This window comes from Stegodyphus dumicola, chromosome 4, assembly GCF_044657685.1.
Source record: "Stegodyphus dumicola isolate Sdum_Otavi_A_Nest chromosome 4, ASM4465768v1".
Classification (NCBI taxonomy): Eukaryota; Metazoa; Arthropoda; class Arachnida; order Araneae; family Eresidae; genus Stegodyphus; species Stegodyphus dumicola.
The window spans coordinates 162,865,499-162,887,409 of NC_140771.1; the positions used below are offsets into that span (position 1 = coordinate 162,865,499).

At 29.9% G+C, this 21,911-nt stretch overlaps 2 protein-coding genes across 6 annotated transcripts in view; one reads left to right on the forward strand and one right to left on the reverse strand.

Annotated features, from left to right (window-relative positions):
- LOC118180445 (uncharacterized) overlaps nt 1–18,709 on the reverse strand; it is a 131,010-nt gene extending 112,301 nt beyond the window's left edge. For 3 of the 4 annotated variants that reach the window (XR_004756665.2, XM_035349544.2, XM_085815721.1), the window contains exons 1-4: nt 18,577–18,709; nt 13,476–13,573; nt 6,984–7,056; nt 1,557–1,664 (exon numbers count right to left, since the gene is read on the reverse strand). Coding sequence is in view for 3 of the 4 variants with exons in the window: in XM_035349544.2 (XP_035205435.1) it covers nt 1,557–1,664; nt 6,984–7,056; nt 13,476–13,549 (255 nt within the window). In the remaining variant the exon portion in view is untranslated. Of the gene's footprint in view, nt 1–1,556; nt 1,665–6,983; nt 7,057–13,475; nt 13,574–18,381; nt 18,543–18,576 lie in introns of those variants that run through there. The other variant, XM_035349548.2, reaches the window with a different exon arrangement.
- Nucleotides 18,710–18,828: 119 nt separating this feature from the next.
- The window catches only part of LOC118180484 (germ cell nuclear acidic protein-like), a 108,050-nt gene continuing 104,967 nt past the window's right edge, over nt 18,829–21,911 (forward strand). Inside the window, exons 1-2 of one of the 2 annotated variants that reach the window (XM_085815722.1) lie at nt 18,829–18,921; nt 20,432–20,481. In XM_085815722.1, coding sequence (XP_085671848.1) covers nt 18,887–18,921; nt 20,432–20,481 — 85 coding nt within the window. In that variant the 5' untranslated portion in view covers nt 18,829–18,886. The remainder of the gene's footprint in view (nt 18,922–20,431; nt 20,482–21,911) is intronic. The other variant, XM_085815723.1, reaches the window with a different exon arrangement.

Below are 21,911 nucleotides of genomic sequence, written 5' to 3' on the forward strand. Positions count from 1 at the left end.
GGTATGAGCTTTTCTTGATTTAGCAATTAATTTTGATATATTATAGGAGGCTATCAAACCATCAATGCATGGTTTTCATGATGCTAGTAGTAAACCTGAGACAGATGGTGCTTTCAGGAACTTGTCCCTGATGTTCATGAAAAACGACAAATCTTTATTTTGTTTGTCAGGATGAAATTTTTGCTGACACTGCAGTGAACAAGATGGTTTCACTGCCTCATTAGATAACACTTTGTTACAAAGTAAACACATTAGCAGTTGCAAGTTTGGCAGCAAAGGAACGAATCTAAACTTCAAGTACGTGGAACTGTATTGACAACATTTCTTTTTATTAAATGGCATCATTAGCAGCAGCAAAATATGATGAGGGAAAGTTACTATTTCTCAAAATTAATAATTCATGATAAAGAACTAATAAGTGCATTTACCTAGGCGACTGGCCAAAGAAACAATGAAAGTAAATCGAAACAGAAGGGGGAAAAACAGAAATGAAGTGAATGAAAAGCAACACAAGAAACAAGGAAGAAATCCAAAATTCATATTGAAAGGATGCTCAATGCATTGCACTGATTAATAGTGTGGGGAAATAGCTGATACATGCGTTGTGCTGGTTGGGATCGCAGAAAACCGTAGTGTCGAGTCCTTCAAGGTCATCCTAAATTCACCTCATTATTCTTAGAAGCAGTCGCCTAAGTTCGTTTTATTGCTCGTACATATGGTGTCAACTGGATAATTGATTGAATAATTTTTTTGGCAGTTTTAAAATTAAGTTTGAAGGCCAAAACATGGTCACTGCTCTCTACCACCCAGAACAGCCCACTGCCCAAAACAAGGTCACCACTCCTCAGCATCCTCCTACTGCCCCTAAAAAAAACTATATTTCTGATACTAAAAAAACTATTTTTATGTACTAAGAAACTTTATGTACTAAAAAAGTTTTTTTAGTACTATATTACTAAAAAAACTATATTTATGATTTTAGAGAGAAAGTTTGTTACTAAAACAAATCCTTTCTGTAATGTTAATCTGCTTTTTGAATACAATTTGAGCATCAAATAACACAATTTTTAAAGCATAATATTTTTCAAGAAGAATATCACTTCCATGTTAATGCTAATTATATGCAAAAATATATCTTTAACAGAAAATTTCAGAGAAATAATGACTGTAATAAAAACAGTACAATAGCACCATATTATTTATTGAGTGGCCGAAGATAAACCAAATGCAAAGAAAATAAGAAAGTATAGTCTCCCATGTCCAGTTCAGCTTTTCTTGGCTCATATAATCATGAGTAATAATTGATAAGGTGGTATATCATGAAAAGTGCAGATCACTTCATTAGCAACTTCCAGCCCAGTTCTTAGAAAAGAGACTATTTCCAAAAATATTATAGATAAAGATTATATAAAATATTTATATTATAAATCATTTATAGTTTACAACTCTGTGTAAAGATTATATACAGTTCATACAGCAAATGATTTATATTTCTCTAAAAGATAAACATTCACAAGAAACCAATTTTTGAAGCTGAAATAAAGTTTACTACATACCTTCAGTGACGAAGAGGATTTCTGCCCATTTTGAGCAGCATTAATATCCCTACTTTTGGATGTATTATTTTTACAAGGCACTCTTTTCTTTTCTTTCTGTATTAATTCCTAAACAAAAGCAATTAAATCATTTCATAAGTACAGAATTTAAATGCAATAATAAAATCTACATACCAAACAAGTGTCTAATAATAAAATCGAGTAATTTAACAAAACTATAAATTCATATGATGGTTTAAATAAATTGCCCCTTTAGCTCCTCAAAAATATTCATCTCTTTATTAAATACAAGTGCCCAAATTTATATACAGCAATTCAAATTCTCTAAATGTAAAATCTTTCAGATATCATTACATGGTAATTTTCAGTTAATTGGAAGATAATCACCAAAATGTGTGCCGAAAGTGGTAGCCTGTTTATATTGCTTCATGAATAATATAACTGTACTTTATTTAATGTGCATAATGGTAAGGCTGTGCCTGATGCCAAATTTGTCAATTCTCCGATTTTTTTAAGTGAAAGCACATGGGGGAATTGTTTGCTCCAAGTACACAGCAATCTCTATACAAATTCTACACCATGTATAGCTTTGGCACTATGCACATTAAACATGATTCACATTATATGATACATTACTGTTATCACAAGTTCTGATTTTCATGAAGTTTTACATAGTGTTAAAGTTGCTGCCATCTATTTAGTTTTCACACAAACATTCAAGCTTGATGTTAAGTTGTGTGCCATTAACAGAAAAGTTCCCATTATACTTACATTTGTACAACTTTAGAATTACATTATATAATATTAAATTCATATACATCAGTTTTAAAATTTGAAACAACTAATAGAGACAACAACAAGTTTTGGTCAATGAGTCAATATTTTAAATTGTACGATTTTATGTTAATTAACCAGTTATTATGATATGAACCTTTACATCTTATGCTATGAACTTCTTTCAATAGTCCTCAACAGAATGCAAATTAGTTGCTGTGTATCTAAGCCAAGGGTTTGAATGTTTTTAGAACTTCTGGCAGCCTCACATTGCAATTATGTACTATCACCAGCTTTGCTTTTAAGTTTTATTCCAGCTTTACCCATCTTGCCAGCAAGCATTTAAAATATGTGGTCATTATTTAACTTGAGCCATCTTAAGAAGTTTATTTTGTGTATAGTCTCAGACCTAGATTTAAATAACTTCACCTTACATTATTTTAAATACCTGTAAGTATCAGAGGTTCATCTGTAGCACAAGTAGTGCCTTAATTTTTGCCTTCTGTTAATTTAAAGAGTTTAATAAAAAGGTTATTTTAATCTTCATAAGAGTATGTCATCTTAATTCAGACTAGAGTGATAACTAGTTTCTCAGTCTAGTAGGGTTTGAAACACATTGATTTAAGTTTCTGTGCAAGCAGTATCCTACAAAGCTATCTCAGAAATACAGTGGAAGGACAAAGATGAGAAAAAGGCCCATAAGGAATATGTGTGACTGAAAATACTATTAATATTTACTGAATTTGTCACTGATAATATTCTCAAACTTCTAAGCAATAATTTATAACTTTAATATAAAGTTAATATAATGTTTATGTTAAAAGCAAAGGAGAGTTAAATTTATATGAATAACACCAGTGTTGTTATATCTCATAGTTAATTTAGATAGATATATATCTAGATATAAGTCTCAAAGTGAAGTTTTATAGTGATAGTCTCATAGCGATAAGATATATCTCATAGTGAGTTTTTGATGGTAACTTGTGAAACCAATAATGTTACATTTTAAGACACAAACATAAAATAAACAAAGTTTAAATTTCCTATTTCAATAACTGACACACATACATTTACACAAAAACAATATATATATATATATATACTATATATGTATGTATTTAAAAAAAATTATATTACGCTTAAAGGAGCATTTTTTGGGGGGTGGGGACAATTTGTGTACTACAAATGTGCAAAAAAAAAAAAGCTTTCAGATTTTATGTTATGCCTAAAGGAAGCACTTTTTTTTATATTTTGTGTGTTACTTTTATTTATTAAATATCATGTTTTTTGCATTTAAATCACATAAAATTCAATTTCAACAGCACCATCACAATTTAAAAAAGCACATCTTTAGAATTTCCAATAAGACAATCTTGCAAACTGCTTTTTTTTTTTTTTTTTCTTTTTTCTTTTTTTCCCCCCTATACAGTGTTGCCACTGCTCGCTCTGAAATTGTTGAGTTTGTTAATCAAAAATTTATCAAAGTTTTGCAAAATATGCAATAGATACTAAAATAAATTCAAAATTCAGCTTCCAAGTACCTATATTAAAGTGGAGGATTACATTTTCTAAAACTTGATAGCTCTAGGAACTGTCGTTTTTTCACAATGCGACAAAAATACATACATTCAAGCAAATTCTTCATTATTTAATTTCATTAAATTTAATACAGGGTGATGATATTTGGTGGCAACAATTTAAAAAGTAATATGCAAGTTTATGATGAACTGATGAAAACTGCCATTGTGAGACTAATAGTCCTTCTGGGCTAATGTTCCTTTGGGCTAAAAATTTATTTAAAATGCATTGTAAAATTTCTTTTTAATTCATTCAAATCTTTAATATTTCAAGGTCAATTTTCAGAACAAAGCAAATTTTAATTGACACACGCATCAATAAATGAAGGATCTGAAGTTATCTGTTCAAAAACTATTAAAGATAAAAAGATTTGTTCAAAAAAATATTTATCTCCCAGAACACTATTTGGTACTCATGTATCAATTGTAAACTGGGTACTTTTCCGCTTTGCCGGCACAGGCGATAAAGTCGCCAATAATGGTACAACTGATGCCAAACAGAATATCCTTGCTGGTAACATTTACGCTTCATTTTCAAAATAAGTCGCAGCCATTTCTTATCAAATTGACAGTTTCAATACTGCATACAATTAGACAGAATTTTTACCAGATAGTTCAATTTTGTGCCCTAAGGCCATTTGCAGTAATTAAGTCAATTAGGATGCAATCACACTGCTCACTCGAAGGCAAAAATATAGAAAAGGCAAAGTCAAGGATTAAATTCATTAATTCTAATGAGTAAAACACTGTGGTTTTACATAATTTATGAGTAAGCTATTCGTACGAATTGAAATAATTCTTGCATTCCAAATCAAGATTTAACTTGAAATTAATGTAGATAATTACTGAGAGAATTATATTTTTGTAGCCTAGTTTGCATGAAATGAGATCATTTGGGATCACATGATATGAACCGGCGAATCAGGATGTTGAACCATGAAAGCATAGTAAATTCTTAAATTAATGTCTTTTTACAAATTTATTGTTTTTATTTATTGGCTTTTTACAAAATTTTAAACGATATTAAAATGTTTATGCCTTCAAAATTAAAAAACCTTAGAACTAACATTTCTTTATGTGTATACTGTATGTTGTCGCCAATAAAGTTTGCTTGGCGAGATTTGTGACGGCGAAACGGAAAAGTACCGTAAACTGTAGCAAAACAGCACAATTTAGTGCTAATTATAGATAAAAGTGACATACAACAAACTCATAACATCTATGCTTTCATTTGATATCACCCCAATTGATTCTCAATATGTCACCTTTTGTTTTTATGAACAAGGATATAAATTAATTATTATTACTATAATTTTTTCCCTTTTATTTTGGAAAAAATAATTAAAATTTTGGACCTAAATTCTTGCAAAATAGTAAGCAGTGGATTGTTTCCAAAGTTATAGGGATTCAATCAAAAAATGTGCATATTAATGAATGCAATATGGTCAGCTGAATATGATCACCTAAAACAGTAATAGATTGAAACAATAACTTGTGGGAAGTTTGTACTTGCAGGCATTCTAAAGTGTGTTTCCAATGAAATTGGAGGGCTTAACAATGTACAGAAATCAATAAAAGCCTTTTCATAAAGCACAAAAATGAAGTACAATGAATAGTGATTAATTGTTAAATTAAGAGGTGTCAGTTCCTCCGGAATTCTGCAGGAACAAGTAATGCATGTTTGGTGAGATCTCCACCAACTTTTATAGTTCGATGGCAGTCAACTTTCATCATCAATGGAATAAAAAGTATCCACCATTTTTAGCAAGAAATATACTAAGGTTACTTTTTTTGGCACTTACGTATTAGGGCAACCAGGCTGGCAGTTATCTTAAACATACACACACAATTCAGAAGTAAAACAACAAAAATCAGTGTTATATTTTGAAATTTTCACAGGACTAGTTTCTATGGTCTTACCAAACCACCATTTGCACTTTTGCAGCTGAGGATGGTGGTTCGGTAAAACCATCAAAACTAGTCCTGTGAAAATTTGAAAATATAAAGCTGATTTTTTTTGTTTGACTTCTGAATTAGTATTTGTTCAGCGTGTTATTGTGTCTTAAATATACACACAAAATAAATAATAGTAAAAAAGAGAAAAGAAAAAAAAAAAAAAATACTTACTATATACATATTTTACATTTTAATTTCAAAATGCGCCAACCCTGGCAACCATTCTCATAAAAGCTCTTTAGTTTTAGGAAGCAACGTTACTATTTTCATATACACTCTTTTTCACACGGCTTTTATGGAAAATTGTGACATATCTTGTCTTAAACTCAGTTTTAAAATATATATTTTCCAGATTAACCTGTAGCGAAAGAAACTACTTCAAAATTCCTGTAGGAATACAGTATTTAGCCACCAGCTCATATAAAGGAAGCAATTGCTTTTCATCCTTTCATATAAAGATTATCATGAATTTTCAACCAGAATAAAAGAAACAAATATTTGCTTATAAGTAAGCTTATTGACCAATTTTCAGTATAAATACATAATTAAACTACAAAATATGTATGTAATAAATATTTATTTATAATTATAATACATCATTCATTTTCTTCTGTAAAAAACCTCCAGCTTGAGCCAAGGTGGCTATGCTAATATGTAAGCACTAGAATTGCTTTGCTCAAGATTGCCTGAATAATTATTACGTGCATGGTAGCCAGTTTGGCACATTCTGTAAGTTTTGTGACTTCTACTAATACCAACTCTATCAATACCCAGGAAAGCAGACATTACAGTGGGCTGCTTAGAAGCAATCAAATCTGAAAGTGAGCAGTATATTTTGAAATGTAAATGAACATAAATAAACCTCTTTAATAAATACTACCTCCACATAAGACCTAAATCTTTCAGTAAATCATCTACAGCCATAGATTTTTATCAACAGAAGTTAATACTTATTTTTCATAAATTTCATCTGTGTGAAAAATTATTTGCTTTATCATATATTTCAAATAAAATTATGTAATTTAATTAGAGTAACTAGATACACACACATGTAATAAAATGACACAAACAACAGTAAAATTTAATATGATTTAATATTTCTTAAAACAAAAAATTGTACCAGATTTTCTTTTTCTACTTTCAAAATACTGTTTTCAAGAAGCCTCCTCAAGCGAATGACTTCAAATGGATCACTAAAAATATACAAGTCAAGTCTACATTTTAAAATCTATGTATGAATATCTATTTTGAATGTAGAATGAATAAGTTGAAAATTTTTGAAGAATATTTCAACAAGTCATAAATTAATGCCAATAAGCAAAATTCCATTTGTAATATGTTATCATTCAATTACAACTGAATTTTCTTTATAGAAGTCATTGTAAATATGGCTGTTTCAGAAATTTTATCAGCTGCAATAATCACCATATAAACTACAATGGTCCACGTTTACACAAAAAACTGATAATGTATAGCATATAAAAACAATAATTTAGAATGTCTTAAAGTGTATTAAAAAAAAAAAAAAAGACTGCTATAAGCTTTACTTCTTCAAATATTGATTTTAAACATATATAGTTAGATTCTCCTAAGGTGATAACCTACTATCCCTGATAGTTTACATCTTCTTATAGGTTTATACCATACAGATCATAATTATCTATAAAGTTCAACATCACGTAATTATGTTCTTGGAAATATTGATCACTTACAGAAGCAATCATCTTAGGATAGTGGTTATCACCAAAAATTTCACTCTGATTATAAAACAAAAAATTCTAAGTAATAAAATATTAATTAATCAGTCAAAAAAATTAAAATCTTTATAGGCTGAAGTTAAGACAGATGCAATTTCACAAATGTTATTCATTTTAATGCATATTTATGATCAGAATAAATTCATCTCTTTGAGAGGTTAATGACACAGAAAGAGAAATATGAAATCATCTGATTCCATCTTTTGCATTCCCATTTATTGACACTGAGATGCAACTTGAGTAAACAGCCTTAATGTGTTTTGCCTAAATAAAAAAATCCAATTAAGTCAAGACTTCTGAAAACAAATTTAGGGCACAGCAATAAAACAAAAGCAGCTTGTTTTAACATTTACTAATTTCAGTTTGAATAACAATCACTGCAGTTGGTAATTCAGTTTTCATAAAAATGTTGACTATCATATCTTAATGAATTTTATAAATAATATATAGAACATTTTTTTTTTTTTTATTGACTAAAGGATAATGAAAACTACTAATTACAAGATCTACACTTCAAAGTCTTATAAAAGTTTAGATGAGTGAAGAGGATTTATACAGCCTTTTCCATTCATAGAATCAAGATTGTTTTCATAAAGTTCAACTTGTTGTTTTGAGAAACTTTGTAAATGAAAGTACAGTAGAACTACAAATATCTAAATTAATTAGGTCCTTAGTGTATCTGAATAATTAGAATGTTATTTTTTGATGAACCAAATACATATAGTATATGCCTATATATTTGGTTCTAGATTACTTATTTCCTGTCTATGATTGATTTTCAGTAATGTAATGGAAATTTTGATTTAAAATAAAAAATTTTGAAATACTATCAAAATTTTTAATATACATAACTTTTGTTTATGCTAACTTTTGTTTAGTGGAATAACATGATTTGAAGTGTGGTGGAAGGCAAACCGAAGAAGGTTTACAGTAAACTGTAGCACTGAAGTTGGATGTGTTACGTGCGACCAGAATGTCGAGAAACGGAAGAACTTTGTTGAAAGAACTTTATTTAAATCATCCTTATTACCTACAAACAGGGTAAAAGTATCATCTACGTAGTGGAACTATACCAGGAACTTTAAAGTTTCAAACAATATTGATTCAAAATAATACATGTAGATATCAGCCAGGATGGGACTGAGGGGGCTAATCCCTCAGTTTGCTTGTAATATTCATTTTGGAAAACAAAATGCGTTTGTTTCAAACAGAGTTGAGTAAGAGAAATTACCTCATCAATTTCGATGCAAGAGAAATGAAATTCGCGAAGTCTGGTTTCTAGACATCTTAATGCATCCTCTACTGGAACATTGGTGAATAATGATTTTTATATCAAAAAAAAAAAAAAAAAAAAAAAAAAAAACACGAGTAAATTTCTAGAAGAAATGTTTTTAACCTTTTTTACAAACTCTATTGAATATTTTATGGTGTAAATGTTATTGTACAGTAGAGATGAAACTCTAGAAACTAAATATTTAGCTAACGGATACAAGGCATTACCTAAATTTGACAGAATAGGGCAGAAAGGAATACCACTTTTATGAATTTTGGGAAGACCATATATTCTGGCACAACTCACAACAGACGGGATAAGCGAATGTTTTAAGCTGCTTGAAAGAATTTGTGAAGATTTGATCACAGTTTTTATTTTTGACAGGTCCGAAGGTGAAGGATCTTTAGGGATTGGATTATATGGTCCTTCGTTTAAGAGTTTAGTGACACCATCGATGTAAGGGTTCTCATCCATGACGACTACCTGGCCACCTTTGTCGGCCTTTGAAATGATAATATCTGGGTCAGAATGAATTTTGCACTTAAAAATTGCAAAAAAGTACTTACTGAAACTCATGCAATCACAAAATGACAATTTTTAAGTTCTATTTGTGTTTTACATATTTGAATATTGTGCTTTGCTTATCTGATTTCATGCATTTTAGTTGCAAATATTTTGTTTTCTATTCATTTCAGTGTGAAATTTTTCTGCTGTTTTATTATTGGTTAGTTAATTTAGTTTGATTTTCTGTATTGTTTATCAAGCCTTCATCCATTAATCGTTTCACTAAATTATGTCTGAAACGACAAAAAATCCTGAATCATCTTGACTTTTTACTTAAGTTTAAATGTAAAAAATTGATCTCCAATATCATTCAAATCAAATCTAATCAAAAACCTTCCAGTCGCGTTTGAAGAATTCTGTTAAACTGTAAGCTAGCCTTACTTCGGTCCATCATAAGGGATACACATCAACGGTTGTCCAAAATTGAACATGAGCTCTATAAGCTTCATCTGAAACTCACTAATTCATATCCAAAATTCATTGCCCTTGAACATTCTCCCATCAATAAAAGTCTTGGTCTAGAATGGAAAATGCAGTTAACCGTCATAAAAACACCCTTGCAGTTAAATTCAAAAAACTTCTTTTACAGTCTTGTTCAAGTAATTCAAAAAGTCTTCCCATAATAAACATTAAGCCAACAGTTAATATTTCTAATGTTAGTTTATCAGAAGAACAAGAGAGAATTCTAAAATATAATTTTAACTTCTCACAAACCTCTAAACCCACTATTCCAAACATTTTGGCTCCTATCGAAAAAGCTTTCAAGTTCAGTAAAGTTTCAGATTCACACAAAGAAATGATTAGGCACCTTATCACTCATAATGTGAAATTTGCTCATAATGGAAAGGTGAAGGATCTTTAGGGATCGGATTATATGGTCCTTCGGTTAAGAGTTTAGTGAGATCATCGATGTAAGTGGTCTTATCCATGACAACTATCTGGCCAACTTTGACGGCCTTTGGAATGATAATATCCAGGTTAGAATGAATTTCATACGTTGTAGCTCTTTTTCTTGCGGTTAGATTTGGTTTCAGAGGTTTATTATTGAATTTCACATTATGAGCGATAAGGTGCCTAATAATTTCTTTTTGTGAATCTGAAACTTGAAAGTTTTTCGATAGGAGTCAATATCTTTGGAATCGTAGTTTTAGAGGTTTATGAGAAGTTAAAATTATATTTTAGAATTCTCTCTTGTTCTTCTGATAAACTAACATTAGAAATATTAACTGTTGGCTTAATGTTTATAATGGGAAGATTTTTTGAACTACTTGAACTTTAAGACTGTAAAAGAAGTTTTTTGAATTTAACAGCAAGGGTGTTTTTATGATGGTTAACTGCATTTTCCATTCTAGACCAAGACTTTTGTTCAAGGGCAATGAATTTTGGATATGAATTAGCGAGTTCCAAATGAAGATTATAGAGCTCATGTTCAATTTTGGACAACCCTTGATGTGTATCCCTTATGATGAACTGAAGTAAGGCTATCTTACAGTTTAACAGAATTCTTGAAACGCGACTGGAAGCTTTTTGATTAGATTTGATTTGAATGATATTGGGGATCAATTTTTTACATTTACACTTAAGTAAAAAGTCAAGCGATTCAGGAATTTTTGTCGTTTCAGACGTAATTTAGTGAAACCATTAATGGATGAAGGCATGATAAACAATACAGAAAATCAAACTAAATTAACCAACCAATAAAAAAACAGCAGAAAAATTTCACACTGAAATGAATAGAAAACAAAATATTTGCAACTAAAATGCATGAAATCAGATAAGCAAAGCACGATTTTCAAATATGTAAACACAAATAAAACTTAAAAATTGCCATTTTGTGATTGCATGAGTTTCAGTAAGTACTTTTCTGTAATTTTTAAGTGCGAAATTCATTCTAACCCGGATATTATCATTTCAAAGGCCAACAAAGGTGGCCAGGTAGTCGTCCTGAATAAGAACCCTTACATCGATGGTGTCACTAAACTCTTAAACGAAGGACCATATAATCCAATCTCCAAAGATCCTTCACCTTCGGACCTGTCAAAAATAAAAACTGCGATCAAATCTTCAGAAATTCTTTCAAGCAACTTAAAACATTCGCTTATCCCGTCTGTTGTGAGTTGTGCCAGATTATATGCACTTCCCAAAATTCATAAAAGTGGTATTCCTTTCTGCCCTATTGTATCAAATTTAGGTACTGCCTTGTATCCGTTAGCTAAATATTTAGTTTCTAGAGTTTAAACTCTATTATACAATAACTTTTATACCATAAAAAATTCAATAGAGTTTTTGTAAAAAAGGTTAAAAACATTTCTCCTAGAAATTTACTTGTGGTTCCTTGTGATGTAAAATCATTTTTCACCAATGTTTCAGTGGAGGGTGCATTTAGATGTCTAGAAACCAGACTTATTGATGAGCTAATTTCTCTCACTCCTGAGGGATTAGCCATGGGAAGTACCCCACTCAGTCCCATCCTAGCTGATATCTACATGCATCATTTTGAATCAAAATTGTTAGAAACTTTAAACATCCTGGTATTGTTCCGCTATGTAGACGATACTTTTACCCTGTTTGAAGATAATAAAGATGATTTAAATAAAGTTCTTTCAACAATGAATTCCATTGATCCTGCTACTCAGTTCATTTTTGAACTTGAGACTTGCAATTCTCTCCCATTTCTCGACATTCTGGTCTCACTTCAGTACTACAGTTTACCGTAAACCTTGATCGATTTGCTTTCCACCACACTTCAAATCATGACATCCGACTAAACAAAAGTTAGCTTCATTTTATTCCTATGTTTTCCATTCTCTTCAAGTTTACTCTTCCAGACTATCCCCGATAAAGAATTATATTTAAAAGCAATAGCTGTTGACATGGGCTTTTCACCCAACATTATTAATCAAGAAGTTAAAAAATTCTCATCTCAACACACCAAAAGGCACACTTTTATTTTAGGAGATTATAAAAATTCTGCTGTTATTCCCTTCTTTCCATCAATTACCCATAATATTGCACGTATTTTGCAGAAATTTAACTTTCGGGTCATTTATTCTCCCATCAATAAAATTCCGATATCCATACTCAAGGACCCCAGTTTGGATATGAATTCCTAGGGTATTTAAAAGATTCTTTGCGAGTGTGGTTTAATTTACAATGGGCAAACTAAGAGAACTTTAAAATTTTGCACTAAGGAACATGAGGCATATGTTAGAAAAAAGGAAACACAGAAGTCTTCTGTTGCCCAACATTATTGGTCTGAAAATCACACTTTCAATATTTCTGTTGCCAAAATTATTTAAAAAAATCTTCCATTGGGGAGCTGGATTTTCTAGAGGCATTTCACATTCAAAAAAATCTTTCTGTTCTAGTTAACGACCCTAATTCCAATCCATGTTTGCCTTCAGCCTTTAAAGAAATTATGTTTTAGTTCTCGTTTCATCAACAGATGGCGACAGTAGCTTATCTCATGTCCAGGCTTTCTGATCATTATATTATATCTTATCTCATTCATTTGCACTTTTGCAGCTGAGGATGATGGTTTGGTAAAACCATCAAAACTAGTCCTGTGAAATTTGAAAAGATAATGCTGGTTTTTGTTGTTTGTCTTCTAAATTAATATTTGTTTGGCGTGTTATTGTATCTTAATTATTACATGATTTTTGGCATAATATAAATAATTTTTTATTGTAGGCCAACAAAAGTTTAATATACATCTATCAAAATTAAGGTACTTTCTGATTATCCATGAAGTCTAAAACTGTTTGGGAGGATGCTATGCACATATTTGCATTGCCACATAAATACTTTTAGGCAACAACATAGTTGTTACATATTTTTTGGTGACATGGCAGGTTTCCTAAACAAAACATTTTTGCAGCCATTCCGGGGGGGGGGAGGGGTGCAGATAATCAGAAAGTGTCAATTAATTGATAAATCCAAATTCGAAGAAAATAAAACAAAGAAAGTGTCAATTAATTGACAAATCCAAATTTGAAGAAAATAAAACAAAGTCACATACTCATTGTTAATGTTACATTCAGGAATACTTATATCACAGCAATAAGGCTCATCAGTTATCCAAGGGTCAATCATCTTTCAAGATAATAGTATTTTAATCTGAAATATACATATATGGAGATATTACAATCAATATTTATACTGCAAAACAATTTAGCATAATAATATACAATTCTTAATGAAACTTCTAAACATACACATTATATTTATTTTAAATTTGTGGAACTTTGATTTTGTACCAGGTAATGGTACTAGTAGTGGGTTACCTCATATTGAAAGTTATTGTAGATACCAAAATAACTTTGGCAGTGATTTCCACATTAATTACTTATTATACAGCAACTGTGGCAAAAGAAGTAACTAATGTAACATAATGACTGGTCTCTCCTCTTCCTCCAGTATATACCACCTAGCTATCATCTGTAATATGGCTTCAGAATATACTAAAAAAAAGACAGTTAAATCATGCAAGGATGTATTTGCTTGTTATACTGGAGGTCAAACTCAACCTCTTTTGATATCTTATCTACTGTACTGCTGAAAAGGCAGAAATAAATTATTTATCTTGTGGTATGTATAATAAGGTAAGGCTATGGTTATAGCAGGTAGACAAACATTTATTGGCAGGTTATTATTAATTTTGTTGTCTATAATAGTTCTTGATTCAGATAAACGGTAAGTACCATAAATATACATTGATAATTGAATAAAATAATAAATAATCTGACAAAATACTGAGATCTGAAAGAAAACATTTTTCTGCCTTTATCTTTTTCAAATATCAATACAAAAAAATCCACTTGCAAAATAATTTAAAATTCTCCTGAGATAATGGTTAAAGTACATTACTTTAAATATGTGACTCAGGATATATGACACAAAATCCAAGATTTAGACTCATTGGGACTTCAGCAATTTTGAATGTTTCTCGATTTAAGATCATCTGTTTAAATCAAGTAAGGTGACATGTAGAAATCATAAAATTAAAAATATGAAATAGTGGTTTATGAAATAATGAAACCTTTATGACCTTAAGAGACTCAAAATTTATATATATGCAGTCAAACGTCGTTAATTCGGACACCCATAATCTGGAATGATCTATAATCCGGACTTAAAAGCTACAAACTTTCTGCTCATGTGTTGCTTTGATGCATGCACATAGGCATTTGCGCATGCAGGTAAGACCTTTACAGCTGCACATATGCATGTGTGCATGCGCATAATAAGGTTACGCATGCGCATTTAATGTATAACGGAGGGTATAGGTTAAAATGATTCAATTATCTATTTCAGTTAATGTTGCAGATTGCGTTGTTCCTTAATCTTCTTATTGGATCCGGCTTATTATTTTTTGCAGACTGTTAGAGCAATTTTATAAAAAGTAAGCTTGAACTTTTGATTATGTCAAAAAGAATTTCCGTTTCTGGAGCTGCCAAAGGATCTGCAAAGCGAAAGCATGTTTCGATGTCCATCAAACAATAAGTGGAATTGCTGCAAAAAATGGGTAAAGGCATATCCTTTGTTTCTCTAACCATTCCGAAATCTGTTTATCAATCTCACACTGCTCAGCAGCTGAGGGGGGGGGGGGAACACCGCAGTGCGCAATGAATTGGAAGTTGATCTGTCAGCACTATCCTTATCTTCAGGGCAGACGTTTTTATTTTATTTGGCTTATAATTCCTTACTAAATGTAGTATTTCATCTCGATGTACTCTCTTTGATATGATTTAAATCAAATTCCTCGTCATTATAATTCGCTTCTGATAGTGAAGAAAGTGACACGGAGGTTATTGATAATGAAAAAATTTCGATTGACAAATTAGTCGGTATTCTGGTCACAGCAATTATAGGACTTGAACAGCGGAATTTTGTAACTGAACAAGAAATTATGTCTTTATGGAATTAAAGAGAAAATATTATCACATAAAACAAATAAATATTAAGCTTCTTTTTTTTTTTTTTTTTTTTTTTTTTATAAATTTTGATACCCTTTAGATCATAATTGTTCTTTATTTAAAAAATTACGGTTTCATATTTTTAATTTTATAATTTCTGCATGCCATCCTACGAGATTTAAACTGATGATCTATAATCTGGAATCGCCGAAGTTCCGACGAGTCCGGACTAACGACTTTTGACAGTACATATATATATATATATATATATATAATAATATTTGTTTGATACTTATTTATGAAAGCAACCACCTTGTAAAAATTACTTATATGGGTGCAAGTTGGTGGTTTTTGTTCCTTTTTTCAGAAAGATTCCGAAACTAAACGCAATGGTTAGCCTATATTTTAGGGTGCCCCTTGGATTACCATTAAATTGTTGTTCCATTTATAGTACTTGTTGAATGTTATGGAAACCTTATTATGACGTCATTGGTTGCATGATTGTGGTGAATTTGGCCAGATGGAAAAATATTTGTAAGGTCTTCTTTCTGCATTGGATATCAGTTACGAAGTACATTGCATATTGTAGGCTTTGCATCATAAAATGGCAGCCGGTGGTAAACTGGATGTTTGGTGGTATAGAATGAGAGAGTGGAAAGGTTTTTTTTCTTTTGAAGTGGTTGAGGATAGAAGAAAAGAAACTTTATTGGAGGTAATTCAATGGAATTATAAGTGTGTTTGTACAGAGGAAATGCATATGGTCGAACGTAAAGATCGTTCAGATGGATTTGAGTGGGTTTGTCGCAAGAAAGGTTGAAATGCTCATCACATAAAGCATTCTATTAGAAAGGGAACATAGTTTAAGGAAAGTGTTTAGATGCTATTAAGGAATTTTGTGTGCCACTGAAGACACAGAAATTTCTAAATAGGGTAAGTGGATATTTCCTTTATGTAATGCATAGACGCATTTCCTTTTTTATGTTATTTCACTGTTTATTTTAAAATGCAGTTTATTGAGATTATATATTTTTTGTTTGGCTGCAGTGTAGAATTGGGTGCTCTTTCAATTTTTAAGTGAAAATAGATCGATGTGTACATGGACACCGAGTTTGTGCAATTCTTTGACTTTTTATTTTGGGTTTGTGTAGACATGATTTTTTGCGACTGTCCAGCAAGGCCAATTTTTAACAAAAGGCACCATTAAATATAATGTTACCAAGGGATTTATCATAAAGCAGTAAACATTATCAGCATATCAAACAAAACATGCTTTATCAATTTAAAATAAAAATTTGAATTATTAAAGAAGGATCGTGTGATACATTAATAAAATAAAACACATCCTTTTTCAAATCTTTCTGTAATTTTTTTGTGCTATTATTTTTCTGAAGTACACAACAATCTATTTTTGCTTAAAAAAAATCACAAAATTGTGCAGACTAGATTTTGTGCAACTCTTGGCAACAGGAATTATCTAGGAAATACAACACCTCATCACTTCTTTTAGAAAATTTTCAGCAAAATTCTGTATTCCTCCAGAAATTTTACTGCAGTTTCTTCATTACTGGCAAATTCCACAAGCTTATAATTTAAAACTAAGGCAAAAAAATATTACTATTTTTTCATAAAAACTGCTGGAATTTGGAATACAAGAAAAAAGAATGCATACTTGGTGGCCCTGCTTGACTAAAAGACTGTTACGAGCATGGTTGCCAGAGCTTGGCTCATTCAGAAAATTTGGCAACTTCTACTAAGGCATTAATACATAAGTACTGTTTGTTTTAATGAACGTTGCTTTCAATGTAATTTACATAAGTTGCTTCATTTTTTATGCCAATACTTTCTCTTAAATTCTACTGAAAGATAAAATTTGCTCAGCTACAAAGTTCCACTGTTAATTCCTGTAATTGCTGTGTTGAAAATTCCCAAAATTGTCAACTGAAATTTTTTCACCAACGTCTCAGTCACTTTCTTCATTGACAATAGCAATATTAGAACAGACACTGAAATAAAACTTTGGGAAAAAAAATATTCATTCAAGACAATGAAACTAGAAATATAAGATAAGAAAAATAGAATGGCCTTCACCAAACAGGAGAAAAAATAGTTCAAATCTTCCCCAGAAAAATTAAACTACGTTTTAAAAGCTAATAATATATAAAAAAATATAAGGAAATTTTGGTTACTTTTATGTTACAGTAGCTACTTAGGGCAAAAAAAATCTCACCTCCATGATTAATCACAAAATTTATTCTGAAATGATAATCAACACTAATTAATCTGTTATTTTAAAATAGACACTTGAAGATCATAACAACCTTCCCCTCATAAAGATTCATAACATACTTCATCATTACTACACAGATGGAATCTGAGGATTTTACAAAATATGTACCAATTTTTAGTTTATCAAGAAGCGACGAAAACCGAGTAGCATTCTTTCAAGAAACTTCATCTTATTTCATAACATAAAATGCAAAATCATAAAGTTAACTTATATTCAGGAATGCAAGCATATGAAGATACAATCTCAAAGCTTGCAGGGAAAAGGCATTTAAGTATGAAACTATACAAAAGAAATAAAAATAAGTGTAATTTTGTTACATTTTTTGTTTTCTTCATACTATTTTTACTATTTCCATATGCTTTTTGCTTCAGACCCTTTCCATATTGCAAAACTGTATTTCGCGATTTTGGTTCAATGTATTCATATTTAGTTTATTTTTTGTTAAATGAACATATAAAAGATGTTTAATCGAGACTTGTGTTCATGGAATTACTATTTACATGCATTACATTGCTTAAACTGATTAGAAAACTTATTATTATGCTTAGGCTCAAATATCCATATATAAAACATAAATAATCTTCGATTATCCGTCAAACTCTTACAGAAAATACAAAATAAAAAGTGTTCAACTATATTTGCAAAATCATAATGTCTCAGTGTGTTTCCACATCGAGCAAACAATATCAGAGAATACAAATTTTTGCATTTTGACAGTGTACCATTATATTTTAAGAATCTCTAAATATATTCTGGGTAAATATCACATAAATAATAACTATACGCAAAAATATTTCGTGAATGTCCTTTCTCCCATAGTGAAAATTATTCATAATTTAAATACACTCTTATTAAAAAACAGAGATTGGATATGCTTGAGATGATAAAAATATAATGATTACAGTTACATCTATTACCAATCAAATCATAACTTAAAGCCTAGCTTTCAGCTCATGTTTGTAAACAAACTTCAACGGTTACTTTTCCCGCGACAACATTACTTCACATTACTTCAATCACGCCTTACAACTCTCATAAACTGAATTGTTTAAATAATATCCCAACAAAATTAACATGCTGATTTATAAATTTTTTTAATATAATTTTTAAATACGGCTTATTTTTTACCATATATTTATGAGAAAAATTAACATATAAATCGAATTTAAGAATTGGCAACAAAAGGAAAACACCCTTTAAGGGGACAGCATTCGTCAATCAGTTCGAATGACGCAGGAGGGAATTTTGAAATCAGATATGGAGTATATTTATTATTTATGATTATTTCCAGTTTTTTTAAAAGCATGAAACTTAATTTTTTGTTGCTAGACACTATTTATTCATTTAAGATTAAGTTCTTTTCCTATTATTTTTATGTAGTAATTTCAGATTAGGTGTATACAGTGCTTTGGACACTTGTGTTTTCAGTTTTATTTTCAAATCTCATTTACTAATATAAGCGAAATGACTGTTTTTCTTTCACGTATACTATTAAAATTTTTGGTCAAAAAGTAGTTTATTCAGTTCAGTTAGTTAGTTTATGAAAATGAACTCGCATAAGTATTCAGACTTTTTGAACAAGAACAAGTAGTTTATGGTTTAATCCTAAGTAGGATTAAAGCATATAATAGTTTATGGTTTAACATTAATTTATTCCAACCCATTCATCTAAATGTGCTACAAGTTTTATTTTACAAGAGTAGATTTTTGGTGTTTTGTTTGATTTTTCATACAATAAATCTCCCATTCCTACATGTTACCTTAGAATAGCATCCATAATTCAGTACGTTTTGAAAAGCTTCCATCATTTTAATGCACCCAAGATAGTTGAAGGCTTTGTATCAGTGATATTTTTTGAGTACTTTTATCATCTTTAAAATCAAGAATAATTAAATTTTGAAGAGAATGTTTGGTTAATCATCTTGCTATATTCACTTTAGCTGTTAATATATTATACTAAACCATAATAATTTCCAAATACAGACAATAAGTCTTGTCAATTTTTTTAAAATTTAAAACACACATAATAAAATTATAACAAATATAGTCTTCTGAAACATCTCAAAATACTCTCGAGTGTTTAATTATGTAAGTTACTGATGAACACATTTGGAATAAATTATTTTATTGCAAAAAACATTTTCATAGTGTTTAATTTGAGTAAAATCCTAGTATACAGTACGGCCTTGTCCTGATTCTGAAAATTGCCGTCAACACCAAAAGGACCCGTTTACAACTCGTAAATATCGCATTTACTGCTCATCATAATGTAGTCATAAGTCACCAAATCCCACGTGTACCGTATACTAGGATTAAACCTTTATTTTGTAGCAAGCAAGTGTTAAAATAAAGAAAATATATTAGGAAAAAAAATGTGGAGTTTGTATTTCGATATTTAGCATAAGATCTATGCAAATAAATTTTAATGGATGCAATGGTCAATCACAAAGAAAATTCTTCATCGATGAGAAAATTCTAAAAATATGTCTGGCATTTGTAAATCCATAGTAAACAAAGAATTATCACATTGTAATGTTATATTTGTAGGTGAGTCATATTTAATATATTTTGAATTCGCTGAATAAATATTTGAGAAGTGAACGCTAAATGAAGAACTGAGCCTGAAAAAACTACTGCTAAGCATGAAGATGGAAACAGAATGTTTCAAAAACATATATGATTCACTGTATATTGCGTTATTAAAGAAATAAAGAAAGTAAAAATTTTTGTTACTTTTATAGTTACATTTTTGTTTTGTTTTTCTTGTTTCAGTAGCTCTGTTATTGAAGATGAGGAAAACTCCGATGAAGAATTCAGTAAATGTGAGTAATTTTATTTCATAACTTTTATGTAATCTTGTATTTATTTCTACTATTACAATACAGTACAAAGTCTTTAATCCGGACTTATCGGGACTTCGGCAATTCCGGATTAGGGGTTTTTCTGTTTTATAGATCATCAATTTAAATCTGGTAAGATAGCATGCAGAAATTATAAAATTAAAAATATGAAACCCTAATTTATGAAATAAAGAACAATTATTATCTAAAGGGTATCAAAATTTACAAAAAAAAAGCTTAATATTTATTTTACTTTATTAAACATTTCTTTCAATGTAAGTTGCTTCGTTTTTTGTGCTAATACTTTCTCTGGTGCTACTTTGGTCGACGGTTGCACGGATTTTGGCAATTTTTTTTTTTTTTGGTGAGTGATACGACTTATTGTAAACCCATTGGTGGATAAGTAATTTATGGTAACCGATACTTTGTGGTCATTTTACTATGCATAAATTCCGTGTTTTAAATATTATTTATGACTTCTAAATATTACAAATCAGTTTAATTTTGTATTTATATTTAAAATAAAAATTTATTGTTTATGATATTTTATATAATTTTATGTTGTGGATGATGTAATCAATGATGTCACCTTGCTTTAAAAGTAATTGGTTTTAATATCTATAAATTTAATCTAATGTTTTAAACATTATTTATGACTGTTAAATATTAAAATACAATTTAATTTTGCATTTTTTTTGGAAAAATGATTTTATTATGCATGATTATTTAAATAATTTTAATTCTAGTTGTGATGTAATCAGCTCCCTGATTGGTTACAGAATATTTGTGCATTACCTCTCCATTTTAAAATTTTATTATTCATCTCTTCGAATTCCTTAGATTTCGTAGGAAACGGATATATCTCTTACAAAGGTTTATGTTGTTATTTGTAAGTACCAAGAGTTATTGGTATCAAAATAAAAAAATTATCTTTTGAGACCTTACCAACCTTGCTTTCCTAATCAAAGATTTATTTATAAATTGCTGCAAGGGTCAGAGGAAATTTAATTTAAATTTCTGGAGGAAACCTCGCTAATTGCTTCTTCAATGAAGTGCGAGAAATGCGGATTACAGATGAAGATCGTTGGGTGGCCGTATATGGTATTGTGATCACGGTGGAAGAAATAACCGCTGTAAAGTTAAAAAAATTATTAGACATTCCTCCTTTTTGACCGGCAATAAATTAATTGTTGTCATTTTAGCTTTAGTGTATGAAGCATTCTTATTTACTTATTTTAAAGTATATGAATTTAAGTAATATTTTAATTCTTTTAAACATTGGTATGATGGTTTTTAATTCGATATTCAATTTACGTAATATTTTAATACGTTGGTGCAATGTTTTTATAGCGGTGTTTTTATTCTATTTCTTTGCTACATGAAAGTAATAATTTAACTTTACTTTAGTATTT